This window comes from Crocodylus porosus, unplaced genomic scaffold, assembly GCF_001723895.1.
Source record: "Crocodylus porosus isolate Cpor-Errol unplaced genomic scaffold, CroPor_comp1, whole genome shotgun sequence".
Lineage (NCBI taxonomy): Eukaryota > Metazoa > Chordata > Crocodylia > Crocodylidae > Crocodylus > Crocodylus porosus.
The window spans coordinates 888229-899433 of NW_017728949.1; the positions used below are offsets into that span (position 1 = coordinate 888229).

The 11205-nt window shown below is 39.7% G+C and overlaps 1 protein-coding gene across 1 annotated transcript in view; it reads left to right on the forward strand.

The window, feature by feature from the left end:
- MYO1D (myosin ID) overlaps positions 1–11205 on the forward strand; it is a 262183-nt gene that overhangs the window by 85524 nt on the left and 165454 nt on the right. The window contains exons 12-14 of the mRNA XM_019554086.1: positions 323–393; positions 2016–2090; positions 5013–5145. Coding sequence (XP_019409631.1) covers positions 323–393; positions 2016–2090; positions 5013–5145 — 279 coding nt within the window. The remainder of the gene's footprint in view (positions 1–322; positions 394–2015; positions 2091–5012; positions 5146–11205) is intronic.

Below are 11205 nucleotides of genomic sequence, written 5' to 3' on the forward strand. Positions count from 1 at the left end.
AAAGCAGTTTGGAGGTGTTAAGACTTCATCTAAAAAGATCTGTTTTTTGAATCTTGGTTTATTTTTATATACATGTTTTATTTATACCTTATTTATTTCATTCAGATTTTTTTGAAGATAGTGTTGCAAAGGAGTGGAATTTTTGCACTGGAATATGTCTCTGTAGGCAGAGCTATAAATGCATACCATTTTACAGTTTTAGTTTCTTTGCAATCGGGGGAGAGGAGGGGAAAAACAGAGTGCTTTTCTGTCCTGAAGTTTGTGGAATTTCAATTATTGCATTTTAATGCCTTCATTTTAACAATGTGCAAAATTATTTTAGCTTTGTGCGACAGACAAAATCCTGGAGTTCGATAGAGACTTTCGGATTAAGCATTACGCTGGAGATGTTATGTGAGTTTCTGAAATAAAGTTGACCCTTCTATTTTCTCATTTGGCTTTTTAAGCTGTAATATTCAGATTGTTGTGTACCTTTTAGAATATGGTCCCTTTCCTGGGGTTTAAATTCCCACTGAGCTGCTGGGAGGTGCCTGTGTCATACTGGGATTCATAGGGAGTGGGGATACTCCTCTCAATTATTGTAGTTGTGGTGGTAATAATACCCCCACTTTTTTATACAACAATCCATTGATTGTTCCTCTAGGATGTGGGAGACTAGGTTTTGAACCCAAATTTCTTGCCTCCCAAGTGTGACCTTAGTCCCTGACGATAGGCTGTTCTGGAGTGGAGCAACTGTTCACCATTCCTGTTGATGCTGGGTCACTCTGAAGCAAAACCTTGAGATTCATTGGGCTGGGGAAGAGTAGGACTGTCTAGCCCATCAGTTTGAGCACTCTGAGTCTGGCCTCTGCTGCCAGAACTGCTTTTGAATTTAATACGCCAGAAACAATAATTGGATAAATCAAGGGTGCTCAACCTTTAGCCCATGAGCCAAATGCAGCCCATGGAGCCTTGGTATCCAGCCCACAGGGTTTCTCCCAGGTTGGGTAACTTGGTGGCAGGGGAGCCATGACCATTCAATATAGCATCCCTCCTTGTCCTGTCCTGCCAAATTCCTAAACTCCAAGGTGCATATTGCTGATCAGAACCAGGCTGCATCCCTTTCTCCCTGTGTGACCTGGGCTACAGCTTCTCTGCCACCCTTGCCCTCCCCACACATCTGGATCAGGGCTGGGGCATGGGGCACCATCCATCTGGCCTGCGCGAGGAAAAGGTTGAGCACCACTGGGATAAATCCACCTGATAATCCTGAATTCTTTCCTGCACAGTGACCCAGCTTCCACAGGAATGGTGAATCATGCCTCCACTCAAAAACAGCTTAAAGGTAGTTGGTTAGGACACTCTTGGGAAGTGAGATAAGGGTTTTGGACTTCTTCAGACTGAGGGAGATATAAAACACAGCTCCCTCATTTTAGGTTAGTGCTTTAATCATGGAGCTCAGATATAAAAGGGGGGGGAAAAATCTCACTTTGTCTTTCTCTGGTCATGCTTTCGAATGCAAATTTCTGTGGCTGCTGTGTTTTCTGCAGAGCTCAGTCCTGTGGACACTAGGTCCATCAGATAGAGGTCTTTAAGGGACTTGTGGGGGAGAGATTCTTAGTTTGCAGTTCCTGATTGGGCTTAGATATGAGAGTGCCAAATTATTAAGTTCTGGGCATGTGCAAAAATAGAACTTGTAGAGCTTTGGAACCTGTACTCAGGAAAACTTTGATGCATAAGGTGTTTTGAGGTGCACTCTTAGATTTGGACCCCATCCAACTGTTTCTCATCTGTAGACTTCAGAGTTCTTTCTTAGGTAAGTGTTACTCTGTTTCACAGGGAGAAAATAGGTACAGAATGTAAGTGATTTGCCTAGTTTTTGCACAGCTAATTAGTGATGGATATGATGGTATAGATTCTTTCCTGTTGCCTAGTCCCATCTCTCTTGAATCTGGTGGTGGTGCACAGATGTTCTGCTCACAGCTGGCTTTGCTCTTGTTTGACTGCTGTGCAACTTACTTTTTTTCTTTTGCTAGTTACTCAGTCACTGGATTTATTGACAAAAACAAGGACACTTTATTCCAAGACTTCAAACGCCTAATGTATAACAGGTAAGGACACTTTTATCAGACAGGCTGTTTTATAGACTGTGCTGTGACAAGATACTGTTATAATCCAGTTAGTTTTGTTGGCTAAAAAGAACTATTATGGTTCTCTCGTCTGATCTTGGAATAACACAAACCAGAGAATTTCAGAGAAAAACTTCTGTATTAACTTCTGTATTTTCTGGTTCAACTTGGAGCAAAACCTTTTTTAAAATGATTTTTCCAATATTTGTTTTAAGCATTTCAAGTGATGAAAAGATCTGACTTGTCCAGAAGTAAGTTGTTTCAATGGAAGAATTTGCACTTTATTTCTAATTTTGAATTTATCTATCTTCACTTTCTAGCCATTGAATCTTGCATCTTTTGTCTGCCAATTAAAGAGTCTTTTTGATAGGAAATCTTTTGCTATGTAGGTACTTAGAGACTACAATCAAGTCACATCCTGACCTTCTCCTAGATGAACTAATAATGAGTTTGTCTTTTTGTAGGGCAGGCTTCCTAGACACTAAATCATTCTCATAGATTTTTCTTTTCTTGAAACCTATCTAGTTTATGAATATCCTTTTTTTTTTTTTCTGTTGTGTAGACAATTAAACAGGTCATACTCCTCCTTTCCACGATAGTCTCACTAATACTGTATATGAAGGTAATAACATCTTCTTACATCTGTGTTCCCTACATAGGCAGCCAAGGCTTGTGTTAACCCGTCTTAGCCACTGCATTGCATCAGGGAGGCATGGGGAGCACATCTGTCCTCCCTCAGATTTCTGCACTGACAGTGAGGTGTGAGGCACAGGGCTGCAGCCTGGCCAGCGATAGGCCCCAGCAGCAGTGGGGGTGGTGGCAGAAGTGTGATTTTTCTGTGCCAACAGTGGAGCATGGGGCTGCAGCCCAGCCAGACCCAATGCATGGTGGCAGCAGCAGTGGTGCAGAGTTGTGCCAGCACTGTCGGTACTTACTCGCTGCCTATGTATTAGGAGCTCCCATTCAGTTGTTCATCCATCGTGACCCAAAATCCATTCAGAGTAGCTGTTCTCCAGGTTATGGCCCTGCTTTGTGACACACATGGTCTGTTGTTTTTGATATTCTTTCATTTGACTCTGTTTAAAAATGCACTTTTGACCCCCACTTGCCGCAGGATTAATACCTTTGTATAGCTGACCTGTCCCTTACCCCAATCTTTGGAATACGAACAAGTTTAACAGTAGTAATTTTCTTTTCTTTTGGCTTGTGATGAAGATATTTAATAGCATTGGATCAAGAACAGAAGCACAAGGAACACTGCTAGAATCATACCTGTTGGCTGAAGGATTCTCAATCTTTTTATAACTTTTTTCTGGAAACTGCCAGTTAGCCGTTTCCATTCTTTTAATAAGTGCTCCGCTCCTTTCTCTACAGAGTCATCATTTTAATTATGCTATTTCCGCAGTATTGTATGGCAAATTAACTTTGCCAATAGAACTTGAAATCCTACCAAACCTGATACCATCTTGTTTTACAAAACCACTTTTCCATAAAAACATGGTAATGTAATTAATTTTGCTCTAATATTTTACACTTGTATCCTGTATTTTTGTGCCTTTGCCCAGGATCTGTCTTTGGCTACTTGCCCTATAGGTATTCTGATCATTCTGTTTTTCTCTTTTAAATACTGGTACAACGTTAGCTTTTTTCCTAGGCCTTTGCGACTTCTCCAGTGTTCTAAGGTTTGAATATTTACATCAGTAGCTTAAAACTCAACTGGAACCATGCAGCTAAGAAATCGGCAGATATCAAGGTTTAATTACAGTAGTTTAACGGCCTTCTTATTAACTTGTTATTACTATAATATCTGGTTTCTTTCCATATACAGACAAGAACTATATTTGGAACATTTCTAACATGAGTTGCATGAGTTCCCCCACTGTTAGTTATATCAGTTTTGACACATTTCTATACCTAAATGAGCATTTCTAATTTTTTGTCCAGATCTCTAGTATCAATATGGTAGCAACTAAAGATGTTTTTTCGTCTCTCCTTTTGACATCTTGGCTTTTCCCCTTTATGATGCTTTGAGTTTGTGTGTTTATTCTTCTTTTCCCCTTGACACGCTCCTTTTTTTTTTATTATTATTATTCAGTGGCCACGTGACTTGCAGTCTGTCACTGAAAATATCACTTCTCCAACTACTGAGATAGAAACTGTCCAAACTACACAGCCCCTTCTCAAGGGACCATTGTTCTATAAACTCTGACCTTCTGTTTACCTTGTCAAGCAGCTAACCGTCATTATCTTGTCTGTCACTTCTTTGTGAGGGAGAAAAGAACTTAAAAGACTACCTATACTACCTTCAGTTTCAGTAGTGTTCACTGATGTATCAGCTGTGTAGTTATGTTGAAGCTGTGCCTTTTAACAGTAACTTTTTTTTTGTACTGTTCAGAAAATGCAAGCCAAAGTTTAAAAATGGCTTTTATGTATACATTTTGGTTTTTATTTCTATCAGAAATATAACCTGGGTTAAATTACATGCTGAAACACAGTTGGGAATAATGCAACATTTTAAAGGGAGGTGTTTGTGATTTACATTAACTTAACCCTTCCGACTCTACAGTCTATGAATCTATGAAACTGGAGTCCCCCTATCCCTTTTATGCATATATCTACCCTGTCTAAATGGATGACTGATTTTGATAGATTACTTCTGTGCTAAATTTACTTTACTATTGCTGTAGATTAACATTCAGCATGGAGAATTTTGTCTCTTCCAGTGTGTTCAAAAATAACATTGCATTTTAACTAGAGTTTCTCCAAATCAAACCATGGTATTTACTTGACTAGTATCCTAGTCAAACTGGAATCATTTGCTGGATCTCACCCAGAAGTCAGTTGTCTGATTTAGAGTAAAATGGATCATCACCACTCAGATGTCTACTTTCTCTGTCTTTATAGTTCCAATCCCGTGTTGAAGATGATGTGGCCTGAAGGTAAACTGAGCATCACAGAGGTAACCAAACGACCCTTGACTGCTGCTACCCTTTTTAAGAACTCCATGATTGCACTAGTAGACAACCTGGCATCTAAGGTAATTATTCTACCCTGTCAAAACCAACTTTAACTTTAATTTAATTAGTGATGCATTTTTCTCTGCAGTGGGTATACATTCTTTTCCTTGATTTTTTTACTAAATTTACTCTGTTCCGAATTGAGCAATATTAGAGTTTTTCCTTTAAGTGAAGTCCCATTTCTAAGGCCAGTCTCCAGTGGCATCCCCATCACTGTATCCAAGTTAGTGTATTTTCTTTTTCCTCCCCACCTGCCTCCACCCACCCCTGAATTTTCACAGCCACACTGGCCTAAGTATGGTTGTACTATAAATGATAAAGGACAAGGGCAAACCAGAGTGGAACAACGTGTACACTAATGATATTTTAGGCAATTGTATTTTAGAGGATAACTTGCACTAGAGGGGTTGGATGACTCATGCAGTTCATAGTAGGGATGGAACTTTTAATTTCTAGTTCGTCCCTTGAGATATATCTCAAGTCAGTTATGGCAGATGTGTTGCCATTTTGAAGCCTAGCTGGCATACCTGAAATGAATTAATGGTTTCAGTCCAGTTCAGATCATGCACATTTCTATCTCAGTTGGCAACCTTTGACTAGTTCACCAGAACAGTTGGATCAAATAGGCCAAAAAGAGGAGACCTTTTCTATCATTAGGTACTGGTGGGGTACCTAATATGGAAGCTTGCCCTGTCTCTGGTTATGCTTGCACTTATCTGACATCAGGCCTTCAGTTTTCAGGTCTATATGACACCATTCCCTGGTGCTAATATGCTTAGTTTTAAATTTGAATTATAACCTGTCTTTTGGAACATATTTCTAGCAGGCTTTTTTCCAGGCCGTGAAGTCCAGTCTCCTGTATTTGCTGGCAACTGTTACCCAAAGTTTTCCAAAAACTTAATACCACTTCAAACCCTCACATACCAGTAAAGACACAAAACTAAGTACCAGGAGAGATGGGCACTAAAGGGACAAACTAAAAGGGGAGAAAAGGACACTGCCAGTCCCTTTCCACTGCAGCGGGAGAAAAGTTGGTTAAAATGCTCAGAGGATCCCAGGAAAAGAATTGTGCCATCTGCTACAGAGGAAATCAAAAAAGTACCGTGGTCCTTGCCAATATGATCTAGGGTGAAAAAATTCTTCCTGACCTCTAACTTCATGATCAGTTACTTCCTCAGTGGAAGAGCAAGATCCATTAGCCAAGAACCTTTGAGTTTTCTAAGTGTTGTTAGCATCATCACATCCAAGTTAATCCTCCCCCTACCCTGGTGTCTAGTGTTTCAGAAGAAGCTGAAAAGAAAAGAACAGTAGCATTTACAAAAGGGGTGAAGGACCTTCCTGGTCCTAGCAGGTGACCAGCAAAAGCACTGAAGTATGAGGCTTTTTAGGTATTGATTGCACTGCAAAACTGTACCTCTATATACCAGCAGCAGACAAGTCATATACCAGTAAATAAAGAGAAGCATGAGGGAAGAAGAGGGGCTGCTATATGCTGAAGATGGAGAGGAGATTAAGGACAACCCTAATATCCCTCAACTGAATAAATATTTTTGCTCAGCCTTCAGTAAGGATTAAAGATGTAGCTGAGGACAATGTGTTCGTACCTCATGGCAATGAAGATGTATAGATGTAAGCAAAAGACATACAGATTTTAGCACATCTAGTCTGGAAACAAACTTTAGCTCTGCTTGCTGTCATAAAATCAAAAGTCCCAGATAATCTCCTGTCTAGAATATGGGAAGAATTGGCACATAAAATAGCAATGTCTTTACTATGGATCTTCAGTGAATCTGTCAACTCAGGGACAGTACTTTACAACTGGAGTATAGCAAATTTAGTGCCTATTTTTAAAAGGTAGTGAAAAAGTTAGGCTGTCATTTTATATAAGCTTATGTCTCTCTGAACAAGTCTCACAGGTGCCACCCTGATCTGCCTTTTGCCTTTCCTACAGATGTTCTTTCTCTTGCTTGGGCTGTGTAGGCTCCAAATAGTTAAGGAGATCAATAGGATTTGAGAGCTAAAGGATAGAGGTAGAAGTAGCATGGAATTATATTAAGGCAAACTAATTGTCTTAGTTTCTCAAAGTTAGCCTTTCTGAAGCCCAACAACCTAGTTATGGGCCTATTTTTTGTCCATCTTGCAGCTTACACATAGCCATAGATCAGTTCTCAAATACTTTATGAAGTTACGAATCCTATTCAAAGGAAGATTCCTAAAACCAAGGTATGCACTGGGAATAGAATTGGACAGATAACTTCACTATTTAGTTTATGTAAATGAGCAATCCACAGAAACAGATTTTAATCAGATGTTGAGAAAAATCTTCAGATATCACAAAGCTAGTTTGTATACATGGACCATTTTGGGAGGGTAGAAATTCAAAGCTTTGTTACTTTGGTCTGTATAAACTTTGTTACTTTGGTCAAACTGTCCATTTCTTGCCCCGAAACCTGAGCAAAAATGAAATTAGACTAGACTATTCTTGGAAAGCATTTTCATCTCCTTCTGAGCAGCAGTAAAGTACAAAACAATCAACTAAGGAAATGGATACAAAGAACTGAGGTACATTCATGTTCCTGTTAAGTGACTGCACTAAATCTATGCTAAGGTTTCCCAATAGGCCCGTTTGCACTAAAATGTTCTACATATGCTATTCCAAATAATAAATGTTATATATTTGTAGCAGACGGATTTAATAATAAACTAAAAATCTTAAAAAAGAAAAGGTAACTGGAAAACGGGCTTTTGAAGATGAAACTAAACTAGTTATAATATCTTTTTAAAAAGTAAGAATTACAGGTTATGTGTTTCAGGTATATTTGGATATGGTAACTTAAAAATCGACAATTTTCTTTGACTCTAAATAGAGCAGAAGGGAAGAGAGCATTCCCACGAGGGCTACTTGCTATTCAACATGGAGAAAGGCTCTTATGCAGGATCATGATATATTTGACCAACTCTCTTTTTTTCAAATGAAGAAAGCCAGAGTCTACTTGCACTAATGTTTGAGGCTCAAACTAATTGGTACTTGAAATTGTCAAAATGCCTCATTAAGAAATTGGATTTTAACTATTGAGGGTGGAACAGTCTATCTGTGTAACTCCTTATCTTTACTGGTGAGGGGGGAAAGGCTGTTGTGCATGTCAGTGAGTAAGAAAGACCCCCTAAAAAGCTAACTAAGGTAACTTTTATTATAATCTTTCCATCTTAATCCCTCCAAGCTGTTTTGCAGGTGGAGAGGAGGTTGTTCTGGGGCTTCTCATGGTAGTAAGATAAACTTAATGAATTTTCTGCTGGTGATGTACAACTCTTGTGGGTACAAGACACCTTCATCTTGCTTGCTTTTTCTCTGGATAATGGAGAGTCTGTAATGCAGTTGTATACTGCTTAGCAATCTCTGATCATGGGGCTTTTAAATGGTAGTGTCTAAGCCACTGATGATGCCCAAAACTCAGTCGTTGGCCTGCTCCATGATTCAGCTCCAGTCTGGATGCCTGCATTTTAACCCCACATACTTGCTATATTTCTATTACACTTCTGTGATATCTGAACAGAGCTGCCATCCATGAAATCCTCCTCCTCCTGCTGCTGGTTTGCCAAAAGCAGACACCAGCCTTCTGGTAAAGCTGCAGTGGAATAGCAATAAAACCTGTAATTTGGGGAAATGTCCCCAAAATGACACTTATGTTTAGTGGACAGGAAAAGAATGAGGCGGAGAAGTCAGAGAGTTCTCTATGAATCATGTTGTGGTTTGTCATTAAGGAATTCAGTCTACAAGTTTCTTCATGCCAAATGCTGTTTGCTTTTGCCTTCTAAACTGTCTGTGTTTAATGAGTAACTCCATTTTGAAGTTATTTATGTAAAGTATTGTTCTCATGCCACTGCCAGGCAGCAGCTCCTTGCTAGGTGGGAGAACATCTTGCAAACAAATTCATGAACATTCAGTTCAATACACTGCCAAGGACCAATTGATATCCCAGCAAACCAGCCAGTACAGCACAATTTTGGGTGCAGTTACATGGGTTTGGCATGGATCAGCTGCATAATGGGACAGGGGTGGGATGTTCTAATTTGGATATGGGTGTGAACTAACTTTTACAGTGAAGGTATCTTACACATACTCCTTTTGTGTTGGGCTTTGCCATGGGAAAATTAATTTATTTAGGCCCCTCCCCCCCAGGCTAACATCTTCCACCCTAGATGGCTTAACTATTATTCCTTTAAAGCAGTCTACATGAGGCTGTCTTATCTGGGTCATTTGTTTCACCTTTCCCTGTTCAGTTTTTTAGCAACTCCTTTGCAGCTTCCTTTGATTTAATCCTACACACAGGCAGGCAGCAATATAAAAAATGAACATAGAAACCAAGTCACATAGAAACCAAGAATTGTAAAAGATAATAGGCATTTTTCTGGACTGTCACATCAGGCTTTATCACCTGAGCTGTTGAGTCCGTAGAACTTAAATCTTTTATATTTTGGCTCCAGTCACAAAATGATTTGTAAATTGCCGTGTTTCTGACTGGAGAAGTTTCCCCTAATGCTATAGTTTTATAGACCTGCAGTCACTGTAGTAAGTCATAATGAAATAGATTATTCTTCATGAGAAAAGTACCTTGTTGTACTCTGTCTCATGGTTTGGTGCTTAACTTGCAGCTTATTTATTTTGTCTTTCTTGAATGGTACAGACTAGAGGCCAAAAAAAAATAAAACCCCCAAAAAACAAAAGCAATGATATCTTTAGAATGTGTTCGACTCTTCATACAGAGTAACTGCTAATTAATGTGACACATAACAGTGCGGTGGTGATACTGATGTCACATGGAATTAGTTACTGCCAAGAAGAAAATAAATATTTGAGAACATACTTTCATGGGCAAAAGGTGCATTCAGGTTGCTGGTGCCTTGCATTTAGTAGTAAATAATAGCTAACAATGTATGACTTTCTCCAAAATGACTGAATACTACCACCCAACCCACTGAAAAACAAAAATACCTCAATAGATGCTATAGATTTTCCAAAATACTTAAGTGAATGCTTTTTTAAACAGTTGTTTTCTTTATCTTTTAGAGGTTTTTGAACTAAAAATAGGAATTATGAAATCCTTGAAAGGGAGGTGATCTTATTGCTTAAGCAGAGAATTGAAAGTCACATGTCCATAATGCAGAGTTGAAGGTGGAAAATTTGGGTTCTGTTCTTGCCTTTGCCACCAACTATATGACCTTGAACAAGCAACTTAATTCCCTACCACTTTTTTTGTCCCTGAATAAATTGGAGATGGCAGACAAGACAGTGGTAGTCAGAGCCTGATTTGTTGCCCAAGACATTGGGTCTTTGATTGCGGCTTCTGTAGGAATTATTAGAGAGGTGTTTAATGTACAAGACCTATCCAAAAGTATTCAACCAATTCTTAACAGAAGAATGGATTGCATAACAAAGAATTATCCATGTTTTTATTTAAAACTGTTAAAACCTTAAAAAATCATTCCCTGGGTTTTTTGTTAGTATATACTTGTGGATGATTCAGAAGGTTGTTCAGTTCAGTATATGTGCCTACCTATGAAGTCAAATTAAATATTTGTGGATAACCACTAAGTGATGGGCCCATCCCAAACTAGATCATCCAGCCAAGGCTTTGTCTAGCTGGGTCTTAAATCTCCAAGGATGGAGATTCCACCACCTCTCTGGGTAACCTGTTCCAGTGCTTTACTACCGCCCTTGTGAGAGAATTCTTCCTAATATCTAGCCTAAACTTCCATAGCTGCAACTTCAGACCACTGCTCCTTGTTCTGTCATCTGTCACCACTGAGAACAGTCTAGCACACTGGTGCGCAACCACGGGGAGTCCTCAGTAGGGTCATGAAGGGCCTGGATGCACATGCATACTCATGCACGTGGCCCGGGAGCAGCAGGCGGGCAGGGCAGGGCAGGGCAGGGCAGGGCTGCTGTGCACAAAAGGGGCAATCCCATCCCTGGGTTAGTGCCATTTTACTCTGCTCCCAGCAGCCGCTGTGGTGTTGGGTTGGGAGGTCCTGTTGGTGATTGGGTTGGGAGGTCCTGTTGGTGACCAGTTTAGGGTCAC